The 19,901-nt window shown below is 42.8% G+C and overlaps 1 protein-coding gene across 4 annotated transcripts in view; it reads right to left on the minus strand.

The window, feature by feature from the left end:
- Positions 1-1,575: 1,575 nt before the first annotated feature.
- OTUD7B (OTU deubiquitinase 7B) overlaps positions 1,576-19,901 on the minus strand; it is a 69,783-nt gene continuing 51,457 nt past the window's right edge. For 3 of the 4 annotated variants that reach the window (XM_084613527.1, XM_084613524.1, XM_084613525.1), the window contains 8 exons: positions 19,789-19,890; positions 16,957-17,084; positions 14,162-14,274; positions 12,667-12,794; positions 11,851-12,000; positions 10,831-10,945; positions 8,910-8,994; positions 1,576-7,445 (listed from right to left, as the gene is read on the minus strand). In XM_084613527.1, the coding sequence (XP_084469653.1) occupies positions 6,117-7,445; positions 8,910-8,994; positions 10,831-10,945; positions 11,851-12,000; positions 12,667-12,794; positions 14,162-14,274; positions 16,957-17,084; positions 19,789-19,890 (2,150 nt within the window). In that variant the 3' untranslated portion in view covers positions 1,576-6,116. The remainder of the gene's footprint in view (positions 7,446-8,909; positions 8,995-10,830; positions 10,946-11,850; positions 12,001-12,666; positions 12,795-14,161; positions 14,275-16,956; positions 17,085-19,788; positions 19,891-19,901) is intronic. The other variant, XM_084613526.1, reaches the window with a different exon arrangement.

Consider the following 19,901-nt stretch of genomic DNA (forward strand, 5'->3'; position numbering starts at 1 on the left):
ACCATTCAGGAGAAAATTGCTCTGGGCAAAATTTGTACTCTGGGCACTACACTTTAGGAAAGATGTGGACAAACCGGAGAGAGTCTAAAGCAGAACAAAGATGACAAAAGGATTAGAAAAGGTGACCTCTGAAGAAAAGTTTTAAGACTGGCTCTGTTTAGTCTTGAAGACAGACAACTAAGGGGAGATTCGAAAACAGTCTTCAAATACATTAAGGGCTGTTATGAAGAGGACAGTGATGAATTGTTCTTGTCCTGCCTTCAGTAGACATGGAGAAGTAATGGGCTTAATCTGCAGCAAGGGAGATTCAGGTTAGATATTAGGAAAAACTTTCTAACTCTAAGGGTAGTTAAGCTCTAAATAGGCCTCCAAGGGAGACTGAGAAAACCACATCATTGGAGATTTGTAACAAATTGGACGCATACCTGTTAGGGATGGCCTAAGTTTACTTGTTCCTGCCTCACCGTGGGGGGGGGGGGGGGAACACACGCTGGACTTGGCGACCTTGCAAGGTCCCTTCCTGGCCTTCATTTCTCTGATTCTAATATCTACTTAAGAGAATTCACTATAATTCCAGCATGAAAAATTTTGGTTGGAGCTATTGTGGCTAGTTCTCTGAACCCATCTGCTCAATGTGCAGCAACAGTCAAAAAAGCGAATGTTCGGAACCATTAGGAAAGGGATAGATAACCGGACAGGAAAAATCATAATGCCACTACATAATTCTGTGGTGTACACACACCTTGAATACTGTGTGCAGTTCTGGTCACCCAATTCTTTTTTGAGATGGTAACAGGTACAGAGAAGGGCAACAAAAATGATTATGGGGATGGAACAGCTTCCACAGGAGAGATTAAGAAGACCGACTGTTCAGCATAGAAAGGAGATGGCTGAGGGGGGACATGATAGAAGTCTATAAAATCATGAACGGTGTGGGGAAAGTGACTAGGGAAGTGTTATTTACCCTTTCATGTAACACAAGAGCTATGAATCACCCAATGAGATTAATAGGCAGCAGGTTTAAAACAAACAGAAGGAAGTACTACTTCACACAGTCAACCTGTGGAATTCGTTGCAGGGGGATGTTGTGAAGACCAAAAGTGTAACTTGGTTCCAAAAAGAATTAGATAAATGTATTGAGGACAGGTCCATCAATGGCTATTAGCCAAGATGGTCAGAGATTCAACTCCATTCTCCGGGTGTCCCTAAACCTCTGACTGCCAGAAGCTGGGAGTGTATGACAGGGGATGGATCACTTGATAATTGCCCTGTTCCGTTCATTCTCTCTGGTTGCTGTCGGAAGACAATATAGTGAGCTTGATGGATCACGGCTTTCCTTATGTTCTTATGCATGAGGTTGACAGCCCTCCACACTGTCAGCTTTTTGGGTCAGGAGGACCATCTTTTTTGTTCTGTTCGTAGAGTGCCAAGCACAACTAGGGCTCTCCTGCAATACCAATAAATAATCACACACAGGCCGGTTGGTTTGTGTAGCTGCAAAGTTGCATCCCTGAGATCTGGTTTTAGCAATCCAAGAAAGAAGCAGACAAAACAGCCACAGCTGCTTCTCAGCGGTTATTAGTTGAACTTTTCTTTTTATTGGTCAGTGAAATCTATGGTAGCATAAATGAAAGTATACCATGTAATAAGACTGATTACAAAGCGCCATCTAGTGTTCATTACAGCAGTGCATTTAAACTAGAGTAAAAAGTTGCCAACCCAATATTTAAATTAAATTAAAAAAAAGTTTATCAATAAGCAATTGAAGAATTAATTCAGGTCACTTCTTTTATGACTAATGAAAACCAGGCTATGTGCTAAACCTTTCTATGGAGATTCTCCGGGCCTGCTAGTCACATCCATGGCTCTAAAAACTGGTCTTTAAAATCAAATGATGCCGCAGATCTTGTAGAATTAAAGTCTAGCCGGTGAAATACTAGAACGACATATCCTACGGTGCCTTCCCTGCAACAGAGCTGGAGTGTAAAACAAAGGTGTAGGGCAGTTGAAATGCTCTTTAAATGGTTCATTAAATATTTTAACCTATAAAAAAGCCGCTAGTGTCTCTCAGGAGCCAGGGCAGTGCAGAATAAGAGGCTGCCCGGAGCTATCCAGGTCCCAACGGCAAGCAACGTTTCTTCCAACTGCACCCCTAAGTGCACTTGTTTTAAGACCAAATCAAATGGCATCCTCCCCTTTTTCCATCTCTTATGCAAGTCCTCCAGGAGCCTGTTCTGCCTCTGGTGCGTGCGCATCGTCCCCACTAGTCTCCGTGGGAATCCTGCCAGGCCAGCAGACACAGAAAAGCCCCCTCCTGTTTGGTTCTTGGAAGAGTGGAGCGTTTGGTGCTTGTTTTAAAACAAAGGTGCTTTGGAGTCCACACTGCTGCTCTTCCTTCCTCCCGCCCTCCCAACCCACTCCCATCCCCTTTAAAAAAAATAAAGTACCGTAAAATACTCAGCCCCACCACAGGAAGATTAATGCTGTGTGGGCAATCGATTCAGTATGTTTATGCAAAGGAAAACTGACGGTTAATACTGTCTTTCAATAAATATAAAATGTATATTTAATCATCCCTTTTTTAAAGACACACACACACACACAAAACACTTTCACTATAAGGAAACATAAATGACCTGAAAAAATCCTAGCAGCTCTACAGAAATTCAATAGATACCTCTCTAGTCAATTCATTATGACATATTAAGGCGGGAAAGCTTTGGAATCAGTTATGCTCAGGGTAATAGTTGAAACTCTGTAGTTTATAGAAAAAATACTCTTCAAATTTTTTTTTTTATTGGAAACTTAACTTTGTTTGAAGTTCAAATTTTTCTTTTTTGATTAAAAAAGCTATGAACTATACCTAAACTGCAATAAAAAAAATGGCAGACAAGCAAATGCCAGAAACTGACCGCAAGGGTAAGAAACCTCTGTCTAATAACGGACGACACACAAGCAGCAGCGCCTGCGGTCAGGGCCCCATCCTGCAGTCTCAGCTCCCAAGGTAGTTAAGGGGAACTCTTCTTGTGCAAAAATTGCAGAGCTGGGTTTAATGGGAGAACAAATGTTTGAGGAAACTTGCCCTTTACCTGCTAAACTTCCACTATCTCTTTGCCAAACTACTGAGCAATCAGATCCTGGCATATGAGAGTCTGACTTTGTGTGTTTCTCTTTCACGCTTTCAGACTCCTATCCACTATGTACAGGTTTACATTCACACCACAGTACAGCAAGCTGGGTTCAAACAGTCTTCGGAGAGAGAGGACAATACAGTCAAACTTCATTAATAAGAATATACTGTCAGTGAATGCTGCCACTGGAGAATTAAAGCACCCAGCTAAGCTGTTTTTAAAGAGCAGTGAATCTTTGTAGCAAAAACTCAAGAGATTTCAAATTAATTCCTTTTAGAAGAGTGAATTGATTCAGTGTTTGTAACTCGCATCTTCCTAGCTAGTCTATTATTTTTAATTAGTATTGCGTGTGTGGATGTCAGCTTACAAAATAAGTGAAGCTGCCCTGAAACCGGTTGGTTAATTTCAATTTACTCTGTACAGCTAAGATTTTCTGAAGCAACTAGTGGTTTTGGATCTCAAGTCTTGGGGGCCCAACTTCAGATACCTTAGAGGGGTCTGACTGAGAACGTGCTTCTGAGAACGAGGCCTTGGCTGGGTGCCCAAAAATCACTCGGCACTTCTGAAAAACCTTGGCTTACATCACCCTCATGAAGCATGCTGCAGACTCATTTACCTGACAGCAGGGAGAACAGACATTGTTCCTTCATCAGTTTGGTCTGGATGGAACAATGCTGATAACATACAGGAATCAGCCCAGAACGGGAGACGGATACCCTTATAGAAAAGGAAATAAGACCGAAGGCTGATGTTTTATCAGCATAGCAAATGTGGAGCTGCTGTTTTGGTTCCTGGGAAAGAAAAACGCAGCCAGGAAACACAATGAGAATATAACACTCAAACTAAACACCTGGGGCATTATTCTGTTACACTCAGGCTTGGATCTACCACTCTGGCAGTGTAAAGTGGTATCTGTCAATTATAGTTACCCTACTTGTGGGGCCCTTTATACTGCCACAGCTGTGTACAGGGGCTTCTGATTGTCTAAACACAAAGCAGTACCAGTTTAATTAAAGGTGTGATTTAAAATCAATTTAGTGAAGCCAGTGGAAGAGGCCGAGTGGACACTCATGTCACTAGTCACCTGGCTTCTAGCTTCAGTCAATTAGAAAGAAGTTTAAGCTAAACAGAAATAAGGCATTCCAGCCAAAATAATATCCACAGGGGGTTAGTACCATTTTAAATAAAGCCTTATCTATGCAAGAAAGTTACACTGCTTTAACAAATCAGTTAAGTTACGCCAGTGCAAACTCCTGTGTGGACACTTCTTTTGGTTTAAGAGCAGCTTCTTTTGGTTTAGCATAAGCTGATTCCTAATGGGAAAAGAGTCCGTCCATTTTAAAGCACACCTTTAGTTAAATTGGTACAACTTTTCCCTGTAGACAAGGCATCATTTAAAAACACACTTACATTAAACTGGTGCAACTTGCATGTTCAGACACAACCTGGGTGTAAAAGAGAATAAGGCCCGAAGGTCATTTTCCAGTATAAGTATACTTTCACCTTCTTTGCTGATCCTTCCCTCCCCCAAGTTAAGGACAATGGGCAGACTTAAAATGGAAAATTGCATAGTTATGCCTTCTTAAATCAAAAAGGGAACGTTGTAAAGCTTTTAATTTATCATTACAATTCAAATTTTATTTCAAATGTTCATCCCTGCTCTGTACAAGACTGGAATGAGGACAGCTCCAGTTTGGGCTCTATCTTTAGAAATGTCTGTGCAAACACTGCAGTGCCAAAGTTCTGCCCGCCCGCAAAATAACATGTGGACATAAAGGTCCCGTCCACGCTAATGCTGCAGGGGACTCAGGGAGGGTAGGGAGGGAAAGTTGTGGACCACGTAATAAAAGTGTGTTTAAAATTATGTAATAGCTATGCTGTACTTATTACAGTTCCTTTAGCCCTGTTATCAAAAAAATATCTATTACCCATTGTTCAAATGTCAGCTATGGCTCAACAAAACAGAGCCAAATTAACGCTATTCAGCACAACAGAGGTAGTATGGAAATAACTTGCTCAAGTAGAAAAATCAAGTTAGAGAGAAAGTGTGCGTGTGTGTAAAAATAGCAGCAAACTGGTATAGATTTAGCTTCCAGTGCTGCAGGGTGCTTGATACATCCTTTCCACTTCTACTTCTCCACACTGATGGTTATTGCTGGGTGGAGACATCGACTTCATTTTCACATTGATTCTTACTAAGTAGGTTTGACTGTATCCCTAACAGAATCATTTTGCACAGTACTTCTTTAAGAAAATGCAAACACTCGGTATTGCAGCCCTCCCACCCCCACAAAAAGTTTAAAAATAAAATTTAAAAAATATAGTCAAGCCCATCTAAAGGGTAGAGTCCTGAGCCTGCTGCTAAGAGGCACGCTCAGAAGACATAGGATGGAGATGGATCTGGAGGTGAGGGCCCCCTTCAGAGCCACTACACTGAAACCATCCAGTTCCAACTTTAAATTCTTTTCAGTACCAGCAAAGAATAAAAACAATGTTAAAATCTCTTCTTAAAAAGGTCCACGATATTTAAACTAAAATTGCTGGGCTGTTTTGCTAACTCCTCTGAAAAGCTATTTTAAATTAGTTTAAGTTGGAATCCAACTAAAAGGACACAGTCACAGTATTCTCCACATGCCTTCACTTAAAGCTTTGGTCTTGTTGATTTGATCATTTTAAGAACCTGGTGTCTTATTCCCTGCTTCACCATGTGCTCTGACCCAAGCATGCCGCCTCCAGGGGCTTGCTAATCTTAGTCACCCTTTGCCAGAAGAAAGCTGTGATAGCATCCCCCTCTCTCCTGGAAGGAAAGGTTTGTTCCCCCCGCTCCATTTAAATGGACCACCACTAGAACACTGGAGTGGGATCACATTTGTTACCCCAGCCAGCCGTCCCCACCCTCCTATGAAGAGGGAGAGAGGAGCATGGAAAATTATTATTGCATTCCCCATACTTCATGGGTCCAGATGGCAGCGCTAGCCAGACTCTTCAGAACCTGTGTATTAGTGCTTCTCGTTCCCTCTCTTTGCGTTTTAGCTCCTCTTTGTAACAGCAGGAGCAGAAATTCCCAGTTTCCGGATGCCCGTAAAAACTGCAGGTCGGCTGCTTGCATTTGGTCTGCTGAACGTTATAAAGTATTCGGCTTTTGCTTTTGTCCCCGCATGCTCCCTTCTGCAAGCTGTCCTGCTCTAGGGGGTCCCTGCAGCCGTTGCTGTGGGGGGCCATGCAGGCAGGGCCGTCGCACTCGACGGGGTAATTTGGGGGTATATCCATCTCTGTTGGGGAGAGCCGTCCCAGGTGGGAAGGGCTAGTTTGGTACGGATGAGGCCGCCCCTGAGTGCAATGTCTGGGTAAGGTAGCATAGGGAGGAAGGCTGCTGCAGGACCCACCTGCTACCTGCCTCCTGGTATCTTGATAGCTGGGGGGATGTGCGCCTTCTACACAGTTGACCACAGCGGGCCGGGGAATGGTAAAGACCCCCGAGTAGCTGGAAGGAAAAGCTGTCATTTTAGCTCCTATAACATGCTCCGACGTCTGGCTGCTATAACTAGGAGGCAACTGGGGGTAGGATGGATTCAGTAGCACATCCTCGCTTTTGTGAAGATTAGCCTCCGGTTCCAGCTTCTTGGCGGCAGTACCGCCGTTTGCAAAGGCCTTCTTCTCTACCTCCTTTTGCTTCTGCTCAGCCAAGAAGCGCTCCTCGGCATCAGAAAGGTACCTCTGGATCATCTCTTCCTGGTACTGGTGCCGGTTGCTGGTCTTGAGGTGGCCAGCGAAGATAAACTTCCGCTCACCCTGCATGGCTGCTCGCAGGATGCTTAGGCTAAGTTTCACGTCGTTGCTGTATTTATAGGGATCCGACTGCTTCTCGGTGCTCACTTGGCCTGGGCAGGTCTTCTCAGCAGAGGCCGACAAATCCCCTTGGGAAGTTTCTTCTTTGCTGCCTTTCCTCGCCTTTAAGGATCCTTTCTTCTTCTTCTCCAAGGTTTCCCCCTGCCCATTGCTCACTCCTCCTTTGACAGTTTTACTGTGCATCAAGCCACCCATGTTCTTTTTTAGCTTACTTCCCAAAGTCTTGCCAAAGCTGCCCAGCTTATTAGCAACCGAGTCGGCCCGTTTCTTCTCTTTCTCCTTGTCTTTGTCCTTCTCTCGGTCTCTCTTCGGCTTCTCTTTCTCCTTGTCCTTGCTGCTCTTACTGCCACTGTTGCTGGCGGTGCTACTGCAGACAGATTCCTTGTCCGACTCCCCGGATTCCGCAGCTGAGCGGGCATCATCTCCGGCGGAAGCAGTAGGGGATTCTGGCTGGGCTAGAGGGGCCTAAGGAGAAAGAAAGCAGCCATCAGAGAAAGTCAATTAGTTCAGCAGTTGCAGTCTTCTGGCCAAATTCTGAGTGGATGCAGCACACAGGTGCTCACTAGAAAGGCCTGAACATGCACGAGGGGGAGCCTTTTCCACACCAATGCTGGCTCTCCCAAAAGCCGCGGACAGGCTACTCCGTGACAGGAGCTGCAGAGGAACACGCTGAGCCACAAGGCTGCACTTATATCACTGTGTACTCCATAGCACGCCCCCACTCGGTTAAAATACATCCCTAAAATTACATTGACGCAGACGCATCAACTTAGTGCAAGATTTAAATGGGGGAAAGCAAGACCTTAACCAGGGATGTGCTCTACTAGGGCGACCTATCCCCTTCTGGCCAGCTACAAAAGCTATTCTGGATGCATTCTGGAAACAGCCCTTATAAGGTCACCACGAAGGACAAATGCAGGAATGTATGTAGCCCACCTAATAAAACAACCCAGGAGCATAGTGGGGTGGTTCTTTATAGTGTGTTTGTATGGGATACAGGAGCAGCCGTTTGGATTCTGGAAGTAGTAACCACCACAATAAAATGGTAGCTATTGCTCAAGCTCAGAGCTGCAGCCCATTTCACTAGGGGGCACTATACCCCCATAGTTCACTAATGTAATTTACTTGTCATGACCTGGGGCACATCATGGCAGGCGAGGATTTAGAGAGGATATAGGTTCACAAGTATTGTGGACAATCTAGGGGGGGGACAGGAATGGTGGGGGGGACAGAAGGAGAACTGTTACTTTTAAATGCAGTCATTTGAGCTTTTTCCTTACACATCATACCTTGGCAGCACCTTGTTCTTGGAAATGATCCAAGCTTGAAATTTAACAATTCACACGGAATTTGGAGGAGTCATTCCAGGTCCTGAATTATACCAACCCCACAACTTCCTTTAAAAATATATATATATATATATATTTATGAACCTGGAAGAGTCTAAGCCATGTTTTCACTGTTAATGCAGCTACCATGACTTGGCGATATGACAGCATAGGGATTTCGGGAGCATGCTGAAGTATTCAGAACCCTACATATGACCCCTTAAGGTTTAAGGCCCTGAAGTTATAGCTGATCATCTTAATATCTTGATTCACTTTCTGGTGGCTGTAAAGCAAGTGTCCAGACCCCGCAGCGTACAGAACATCCCAGGTGGTGTAGTGCAGTAAGTTGAACTGGCGGCTCTGTGTATTTTGAGCTTTAACATTTAATGTAAACTGTTACTAAAGTGTGCACAGAATCTAAGAGGTACATCTGAATGGCATTTCTCTGCTCTTTCTGATCAAATCAATGACATCCAGGCCTTCTAATGGCAGGTTAAAGAAATGTACAAGAATGAAAGCAAAAGTCCACCCCCCGTCTAGTCCTCTGTGGGAAGGAAGGATCACTGTGTTCAAAGGAATAAAATATTTCCTGTTTCTTTACCTGCATTTCACACGGCAAGGTGATCCACTTAACATTCATGTAACTGTGCAGCAAATGTAGTTTTGCTTCCAATGATAATGTCACACTAAAAAAAAAAAAAAAATGATATGAAACAAAGTACCGGTAGATCCAGGATCTTTTTAGTAACTGCGGTTCTATTTTCCATACATGGAGATTTAATTACACTTTAATTGCCTTTTTCTTCTATTAAAAATTGCTTGCTAATTTTTATAATGTAATAACTGGATCAAAAGATACCTTGGAGTGATACCTGGACTTTTTTATATGGATTTCCTCCTTATACGACTAGCATTTATGTAAAAAGTTAATGGGACAAATCAGCTTCATTTAAGCCCCATATTCAGGATTTGTGTAAAAGGAATTTCTGAAAAACACTTCTGTTCACACTAGTGTTGTAAAAGTTATTTCACTTAAGTTTTTAAATTCAGATTCTTCTGCAGGTCCGGAAACTTGGACGAAACAAGTGCATGAGAACCAGAAAGGAAAACTGACCACACACTAAAAACTTTACTTTTATCAGCAGTTTTATCAACGAAACAAGGCAGCAATTTTCTCATCTCTTTAAAGATAAATGTATCTTTAGAAATCATTTACATTTTTCTGATTTTACATAAACAAATTCTACATATTCTTTTCATAAAAGAAAATAGTTGAATATTGGCCACAATGATCTCAGTTAACTGAAGCTGAAAAAATGAAGTGGTCACATACATTTGCTGCATATGGATTTCTATCTTGTCAGTGTCCCTTTAAGAGGTAGCAGCAATACAAGAGAAAACAGAGCATCATCCAGCATCCTAACTCAACCTTAGTAGCACGCAGACATATCATGGCTCTGTTCCTGCCTACACAGAAAGGGGAGTTATGCTGTTCTTTGGCATACCAGGAGATAAATTCCTATGAAATTAACAAACCACCTAAGAGATCCTGAGGAAGCAGGGATTAGGTTACAGCAAACATGCACATGCAAAGTCAAAGAACAAATACATCATGCCTTCAATTATTCAGGAGAGCTCTATCTTTTAACTGGCTGAAGTTTATGAGACTGTAACATGTAAGACACTTGACCACACTTAAAGGGTCTTAAAGAGCAAAGGTTAGTTAATTTTGTCCAGTAGAGGGCCCTTTAAAAATAAACCCATTTGAAGTTCTGGAACTGAATAAAATAAGGCTTATTTAACCCTGTGCAAGAATAGACAAAAGACTGAGCTGTAGAAAGTTAACTAGTGCCATTGAGTTTTCTGTAAGCTTCCAAGGGCCTCAATAAGATTTAGTAGCAGAAACGGTTTTGTACTGTAATTATGTAAAATTAAATGACTGCATGTGAAATGTGGCCAAATTCAAAAATATTTCTCTGTATTAATTTGGCATACAGGATTATTTTTGTAATAATGTTAAAAGGCCAGTCATTTGTACATGGATGTGCACTTATTCCTGAAGCAGGTATCACAGAAAAAAATCTAAATACAGCTGGTTGGGAAATAAGCGTTTTCCTCCACAAAAATATGACTGATTTAATCAAAAGCCATTTTTTCACAAAAATGTCTATTTGGTCAAAAAGCAACTGGCCCTTGAAAATACACTGCTAAAAAGTTTTCTACCTGCTCTAGACTGATAACTTTAGAGAGGTTACTTGTTCCATATAATATAGTACATACATAAACCTGCACCTACCTTAAGTACTTTGATCTTAAATACTTCTGCCCATACAGTCCTACGGCCTTACAATAATTGACAGCATTTGAAAAAAAGGGCTACTACATCTCTATTGATGATTTTCACACACCAAGCACAAGTTTGAAACAAGATGCTAATAATTAAAATTTAAGTTATTAGCTAGGGGATACTAAGCGACAGAGCAGCTGGAATCAGGGAGTTTAACTTCCAGCTGAGAACTCACCTTGCTAGTTTGACATTATCAGTGTCATCTCTGTCCCACTCCCATTCTTTCCCAGGATCCACAGCAAAGTGCACGGGAAGCAGTTTGTGTTCAGAGTCAGTCAGAGGGATCACTGCTGCAATGGAAAGAGGAATAACACAGCTTGTGTAGGGCCTGGGCAACAAGGTGGAAGTGGACAGAGGTAATGGGGAGCGGAAATGGCAAATCACAGTTTACTATTTCTACAGGGCATCATTTTCTTTGGAAAGTGAATAGAGTGTTAGTGAAAAGCTCTGGAGGGTGAAGCCAAATGTTTATCTACAGAGTAGGTACAGCATGGGCAAATTAAGCTTCCTTCATATCACTAAGCGCTCCAGTTGTCGAAACCCTATCCTGGGAGCGTCACCCTTAGCAGTCAGAGTGATTCACAGTCTCTCTGGCTCAGCCTTTGACTTACACTACTGAGGAGGGTGTCAATTTTGAGGGTGGCTTGTGTAATGCCAAAACATGCCCACAGTCTGGGACCTGCAGCGTCTCTTAGACTGGCAGCCTTATTGCTCATAACTTAAAGTCACCAGTCTTGTTCTATAAATAGAGATTCTGTTTTTCAGGGTTTATAATTTAATTTGGGGATGGTGGGGGTGTGTTTTAAGCAATTTTTGAGTTCTATATGTAGATGTCTAAAAATTATTTTTTCCCCAGGGCTCTCTTTGTATATACTGTACTGAGTAATCTGTTTGCAGCATTCCTTAGTGTGCTTTAACATAGTACTGCTTCAAACAGTACCCCACTAAAAACACACGAGGGAACCTTTAACGCGCACCAGCAGGGTCTACATGGACCAATTAACACGCAATACAGTAGTGCTCTTTAGAAATCACCCCCACCCCATAGTCCACATGACTGTTCCATGAAGACAAGCCTTTTGACACACCCAACCATTTCCGGAGTTTTTCTTGTGTCTACTGGATTAAAAAAGACTTTTTTTGTATTGGGGGCATTAATTGGTGAAAACCAAAAATCAGAAGCCCTATAAGGTACCTTGATCTTTTATGGGTTCCTTCTGCTCCATGGATACTAGTGCAGAAAAATGGGCTTGATCATACGCCAGTACCAAAGGAGAGCGATGACATTTGTTGGCTGGAACCTCCAGGGGCAGATAGATGCCTCCGAACGGTATAGGAGCAAATGCTGAAAAGAATGTATAGTGCGTTATTTTTCAGAATAGGTTATTAAGAACCATTTGTATTGAAACCTCTGACAGCCTGAGCCAGCTTGTTTTACCTTAGGTCTGTCCTATCTAAATTATTTTATTGGGGAAGAGGTAACAGATACCACCACATTAGAAAGGATAAAAAACAATCAGAGGTGCACAGTTGCGGAATTAAATCTATCTACACACCCTTCTTTTCTTCTCCACAAATACCCAAAACTTACACACACAAGATCAGTAATTGATTCATCTTTTCTGACAGGAAATGAAAAAGTCTGCTAGTGGAAAATTATGTTCATGGGGAGTGGAATTTCCCTTCTGCACATGAGTACATGGGGGCAAATTTGGAAAAAAACATCACGTACATGCTGTCTCAATGCCTTCGAGACCTCATATTATAAGGTGTTCAGTGGTATGCCTTAGAGCTTCCATCGGAACCAAGCTGGTTCAGTGCAGCTGCTCTGCATAAACCAGAGCCAGTGCAATGCATCTTTTCTCCCTGTCAATTTAGAGGCAAAAAAAGCCCCTGTGGAACCGAGTGAAGGGCGGAAGGAAGCATTCCACTAAACTGCACCACATACATTTGAATAAATAAAAGCAGCCTGGCAGTGGAGCGAAGGGGACTGCAGACCTGTGGGACTTACCTTCTCCTCCAGAGTCTCGCAGCATAGTGTCTGCCACTACTACAATAGGCCTCTTCAGCACATGGGCAAGAACAAAGACGTGGAACTCCTCCAGGCTCTCGTACACTGGCTCTTCAGAGCTGTCAACACTTTGGAAATAATGGAGAAATGTGATCAGCCCTTCACCTCTTGCACCTTTAAATTACTTGCTTTACAAACAGACTCTGAACAAAGTTTATATAAAGCATCCGCACAGCTCATATTAATATCAGATCAGAAACAGGTGCAAGCAGGGACTAAACAGATTTGAATTTTGGGCCCGTATGGATCCCAATCCAAACAACGTGACAATGAGTCATCTCCAAAAATACTAAGATGTTGCACTTTTAAAGGTCTTTCACCCTAAGGATCTCAAAAGGTGGCTATTATTCCTATTTTTCAGATGGGAAATGGAGGCAGCCAATCCCTAAACCAGTTAGGGGGCTGTAGTGTTGATGAACTTCCCTGCCACATGGAGCATCAACCTCAGCCGGTGCTGCAGTGCTCTTCTGAAGCACCAGTGTTCTACTGCAGAAGAAAGCTGGGACAAGGTTAGACAAACACGAGTTGTGAGCCAACAAGATCCCGCTAAAGTAGAGACACTCATCCTTAAATGTTGTCCAATGCGAAGAGAAAGTGTGCTCCAACATCAGAACATAACAAGGATTTCATGGTAGCCTTTGTAGAGACATTAATCTTAGGAACACAAATACATAGAAGATTAAATTTTTTTCCTCTTTGTTAAACTTGGTGTGTGGCTATTTTTACTTTAGCCTCTGTCATCTGGCTGAGAGGTTAGACGATAAATGAGAATTGCAAACACTAGAGGGCATCAACTAATTCATCTGGGCCTTACTCATGAGTGAGGGTTAATATTTAAGGTTTAGGGCTCACCTACATAAACAACTCGTTCACGGCAAGCTGGGGCGCGAATCTACCTGCACTAGCCTGCCGCAGGCTGTCTGTGGAGACCCTGCTGATGTGCATTAACGCACCGTGGATTCATACTCCAGCTTGCTGCAACCTAAATGTTTGTACAGACAAGCCCCTCGCTAGTATTTGTGAGTACGTTTTAATGAGACAAAACACTGGCTAGAACCAGAGTACACAGAGAGGTACTGCTGGCAGTAGCAATGAAGAGGTTCCCCGTCATGGATCATTGTGATCGGCCCTCCGTATACACAACATAAAGAGATGACGCCTTGCCCCAAAAGTTCACCGTTTAAGTAGGGCTGCGCCTACAGCACCTTCTGGTCCCAGTCCTGAGCTCCCCACAAGCAATTACTGCAAGTCACGCACCAATGACGTCCAGTGAGTTTTACGAGACCACTAAACTATTTTGGTTTTTGAACTGAGGGCATCTCAGGGGGAAAGAAAGAAGGGGGGAAAAAAATAAAAAAAGGACTACTGAATTATCTGACTGGGCCGCCAAACCCCTGTGGCATCTGGCATCTTTACACAGGTGTCTTCTACCTACCCTCCACAGGTGCCACCGTTTGTACCATAATGCATGCGGGGCTCACTGGATGCAAGCTTGATTAGCTCATTCCATTCCTTTTGCCACTCCTCTTCTGTGTAAACAAGGCCAGACTAAACAAAACACAAAAAACCCACACAGAATAAGGGTTTACCAATTCGCTGAAGCAAGCTGCTTTAATTTGCCCCAGCATCAATTTCCTCTACAGAATTTTGCAAAAGCTGCCAATATATTTCATGCAAAAGAGCATACAGTGATATGATCTGGACATCTACCAAGTAACCAGAACACACAATAATAGGGTTAGATTCAGAATCTACCACTCATGTGAAAGATAAATACATTTCTGATGCACTGGAAATATGAACAAATATTTAAAGCTGGAGAATTGGACTACAACTTAAATATCCCAATATTACACTGAAGTCATCTTGATTCTAAGCGTTACAGATTGCATAACCTATTGAGAGACAGTAGCAGGAAATTATAACTGGATTAGCAGACATCCAGGTTTTGCTTTAGAAAGAAGTTTATCTTCCCTTCCTACCGAACAAGCCAGCAGCAAAGTGTCCAGAAAGATCCCACATAAGGGCAGATTTTCAGCTGTTAGTGATTCTTCGAGGTGTTCCAATCAAACTGAGTTTACATTTTCAATCCCACTTTCATTTTAGTCTGCACACACTACTTTAGTGCTTTCATTTATTCATTTCATTTCAGTTATGAGCACAGATTGGTCTCACATGATGTACTGCACGATTCTGAAATATCTATATTACAGCGGTACCCAGGGGTCTTTCAGAATAGATTGGTGCCCTAGTGGGCTGAGCACTACCAAAAAAAACCACATATGAAAGCGCAATCCTTGCCCTGAAAAGCTGATAATCCAAAAAGATTATTGGCGAGTGGCATTACACAGGTGCCACCTTTACTATGTTTTCATTAGCTGTGGTCTTCAGAATCATATCATTCAGTAAATTATATTTTGGGAATAAGGAATCTTCAACCTGCTCTCTTGGCTGAAGCTGGTAGGTTGCTATGTTAACGCCCAACATGCCCACAAAAAGAGTGACAATTTAAGGTAAAAAGAACCAGAAACCATCACAATGCCCTAAAAGAACAAAAACAAAAAAAAGTCAGACTGATTTTGAAGTTAGACTACACAAGACATTATGCCAAATTTACTAAATCAGATTTCAGAAATCCAATTTCCCAGGACTGGAATGCGGGACTGCATGGGAGCCTGGTGTACTCATACCTCTCTGCCATCTTGTGCTCCAGAATCTGAGCTTCAGTTTTAGAAAATTAAATCACTAGACTTATGAAATCATTCAAAATGTGAACCAAGAGTAACCAGTGCAGCAGTGTCTGCCCCTGCTGGTCTCAGGGAGGTGTTAACTCAGAAGTTTAATGATGATATAATTTAATCATCAACATTAAGTATTTCAGTTGAACTGAGCATCTACAACGTACATCTCATTACAGTGAGCTTATTTTGAGGAGGAGGGGGGAGCTTGCACCACTAATCTTTTTCAATCCAAACCCCAACTTACAAGTCAACAGTTCAACTGCACCTTTAATATTTCAAACTGGACACTCCACTTCCACTGAAATGAAGTCATTCCACTCAGAGATACCAACGCTATTTTAGTGTCTTACTCTACACCCAAAGAATGTTTGTGCTTGTTGGATAACATGCTTCCCCAATTCAACCAGGGCTTTTACTCATGAACAGAAGAACTGGTGGCAGAGATCACCTGAACTCTGGAATGCCAGTCAGTCACCAGGTGAACAATCAGACAGATTTTCCAAACAAAGGGACTAGCACAAGCCTGCCTTTCATAACACTAAAGGTCATTAAAGCACAGGATAATTGTGCTTTATTTGCAGGCTACAGCTGGAGACAGCACTCAGATGCCACAGACTGATGAGGTGCTGAAATCTGCGCTTTTAACATTAATGATGAAAAGTCAATTTGGTTTTTTAAATATTCAGTTTTAACAAGGATGGTTCTCTCTTTCTAAACTGGGAAATATTAATCTAAAGTCTCTTATTTATGAATTATGTTTTTAAGAAAGATCAAACAGCCCTAAGGAAAACTTACTGTGTTCTTTAGACCCTACACGCAATGGTATTCTATCTAGCTACTCAAAGACATCTGGTAACTTTCCATCCTGACAAACATATGTCCTTGCTTTCTGGGGCTAGTGTCACAACTGTAATGGTCTTTTAATGTGGTGAGTGTGAATTTCCTTTTTTGGTGGTAAAGTCCACACAGCGCTCAGACTGAGAAGTGTCTCTCCGATCTTATCACAAGAGAAGCCTACACAGGGTATGATGCATTTCTTTTCTCTGAAAGAACTGTTTTGTTGGTAGTGACAGGATGCAATCCCTAATGTAGGCACAGTAGGAATGGCTGCAGCAAAATCATAATGTAACAATACGGGAAAGTATGAGCTTTCGGTCACGTTGTATTATCCCATTTACACTGGCTCTCACTTGGGAGCCTAACACATCAATATTGCAAACACAGCTACACGTCAACAGAACATCCTTACCATAGGAAAATAATTTCTTCAAAAGTTTCACAACTGTACTTCAAATGGATGGCTACTTCCCTTCGGAGTGAGCCAATTCATTGTACATTATGGGTTTGCCCCAAATTTACGTTAACATTTTTTAAAAAGCTCAGCTTTTACCAGAAGAGGAAGCAGGTCCCAGAGCCAACTAGAATTATGCCTGGACATGCCTCCTCGAGTCACAACTAAGAGCTCAGTCTTCGTTCCTTCGCCTCCTACCTCCTTGTTCTGCTGTGTTTGCTGCCACCGCCACCTCCGCTGGAGCGCTTCCCTTTCCACACCTTTATCCATTAAGGTGTAAAGTGATTTGCGCAGCATGAGATCTCGATCGTGGAAACCCCACATACCTACGTGGAGGGAAGGGAGCGGGGGAGAAAAAGAAAAGCATTAATAGCCGCTGGCCTTTCTCCAGCCTCCGCCTTCTGAAGATGTGTCACACTAAAGCCTTACCACAGCCCTGTGAAGTAGGGAAGTGCGTAGAACCTGAGAGTTATGAACACCTCGGGACTGGAGGTTGTTCGTAACGCTGAACAAAACATTACGGTGGTTCTTTCAAAAGTTCGCAACTGAACGTTGGCTGAATACAGCTCTGAAACTTTACTATGCAGAAGAAAAATGCTGCTTTTAACTATCTTAACTTAAATGAAACTAGCACAGAAACAGTTTCCTTACCTTGTCAAATATTTTTTCAAATTTTCGTTTTAGTGATTTACATTTAACATAGTACTGTACTTGCTTTTTTTCTTTTTTTGTTTTGTTTTTTGGGGTGTCTGCTGCTGCCTGATTGCGTATTTCTGGCTCCAAAGGAGGTGTGTGGTTGACCAGTCAGTTCGTAACTCTGGTGTTCGTAACACTGAGGTTCTACTGTATCCCCATGTTACAGATGGGGAAACCAAGGCAGGCAGATAAAGTGACTTGCCTAAGGACATTGAGAGTTAGTGACAAAGTTAGGAATGGAACCCAGGAATCCTGACCCCAAGCCCCTAGCTTATCCACAAGACAACAGCTGAATAGCATTTTTCTGTAGCAAAGAAATGTGGAAGTTCGAGATAAAGTTGACACTTTTAATTTAAAATTCCAAAAAACCCATCAATGGTAGTAAAGTATCGTGTCCATAAATTACTTGAAATCAATCAGGGGGCCAGGATAACATTTGCATGAGGCAGGCTGGCTTCACTACTTATGAACGGCACCAGTCCCATGTAGGAAATACTTAACTTCTGTTGACTTAACCTCAGAATATTATACCAACACTGAGAAGATTAGATCACTGGGGACTAAAAGTTGGGCTTCTAAAATGGTCCCAGACCAGGAGGCAGCATCCCTATACTAAATGTGTGAGGGGAAAGAACGGGTGGCTCTGCTACTTTAAATTCCCTTTGCAGATATGAGTAAGCTTTGCCAAAGGGAAGGGTAGAGACAAATATCATTTTCAAGCTTCTGATATCTTAGGTGTTTATCTGGCCACCATCACAGGAGAATCCGAGCACCTCACAATCTTTAATGTCTTTATCCTCACAGCATTCTTGATATTAGCTTCACCTTGCAGATGGGCAACTGAGGCACTGTGAGACTACATGAGCTGCCCAGGGCCACACAGGAAGTCTGGGGCAGAGGACTTGAACTTGGATCTCCAAAGGTCCAGCCTAGGTCCCCATACCACTAGACTACCCTTTTCTCTCTGAATAAAATGGATTAAAAACCCGAGGATAAGCTATCCTAAAGCAGAAGAGGGTCCTGTTTATCTCAAGCAGCTCCCAGAAACAGCGGCATGTCCCCTGTCCAGGTCCTATGTGGAGGCATGGCCAGGTAGCTCTGAGCACTGCCCTGTCCGCAGGTGCCGCCTCTGCAGCTCCCATTGGCTGGAGTTCCTGGCCAATGGGAGCTGCGGGGGGGAGGTGCTTGGGGAAGGGGCAGCATGTGGAGTCCCTTGGCTGCTCCTACATGTAGGAGCTGGGGGGGGGGGGGGAACATGCCACTGCTTCTGGGAGCCGCACGGAGCTGGCCAAACCCCCAACCCTGCTCCCCAGCTGGAGCTCCAGGGCCAGATTAAAATGTCTGGAGGGCTGGATGTGGCACCCGAGCCACAGTTTGCCCACCCCTGTTCTAAACAGTGTTAAGGATATTCATTTACTACCAAAAAAACACTTTCATAGTTGGAGAACATATCTACCCTTCACACATTTCGTCTAGAAATCCATGTCTAAAAATAGAGACATTGGGGTGGGGGAACCAGAGGTTTTAAAATAATGGGACTAGGACAAAGTGGGGAAATGCTACATGCTTCACTTAAAAAAAACCCAACCCAGAAATAATCCTTCTCAAGTAGGGATGTGGGCACTATATGAACTTTTTACTCCCTTCTGCTCTTAGTTCAGTCTTTCATGGAAACACCAGTTCAGCTGCATCTCTTTCATGGAAACTTCCCCACAGCTGCATATCTACCTCATTACTCTGAGGATACAAATCCTTCACCTGAAGCGGGGGGAGGGGGCACCATTAAAAGTGAAAGACAGGCTTAGTCCTTTCAGGCTGATGCAAGCTAACACTGTTGAGGAAAGAATAAAGCTCTTTTAGGGATGGGTTCAGAAAAAGGCAGACAGATGCACAAACCAGAATTCACTGCCCCATCCTAGGTTATTCTGGACTATGTAGGTTTTCAAGAAGGGAATAACACACACACTTACATAGGGCCTTTCAAACTTTAGTTCTTGTCACCTTTCTGTGAAGCAGATGGAAAATGGAAGCACAGAGAGGTGAAGGGATGTGCCAAAAGCTACAAATCTAGGATTATAAGTCAAGTTCCTGACTAACTCCTGTACTTAGATCATCTCCCTCTCTAAAATGTAACAAGTTTTATTTCCCTTCCTTAATGACCCTCCCTTTATTTCCTTTATAACATACTATGCTATTAAGGGAGGAGGTAAAAATCAAGTGAGTGGTTAGAAGTTGTGCCTGCAAAACTTCTCTGGATCTGTTGATACTCAAGTGTCAAAAACTGATCAGTCACAACTGTTATTCATTTCACCATGAATTTTTTTGAGGTCTTACCGAGGGAGGCAGCATGAAGCAGGCAGTTCCCGTCGCCTGTCGTCGCCAAAGGAAGTAGCCTTTGGCAGCTGGGATCAACATTAGCCCACCAGTTCAGGCGACCTGTGGAAATA

This window comes from Lepidochelys olivacea (assembly GCF_965140295.1).
Source record: "Lepidochelys olivacea isolate rLepOli2 genome assembly, chromosome: 24".
Classification (NCBI taxonomy): Eukaryota; Metazoa; Chordata; order Testudines; family Cheloniidae; genus Lepidochelys; species Lepidochelys olivacea.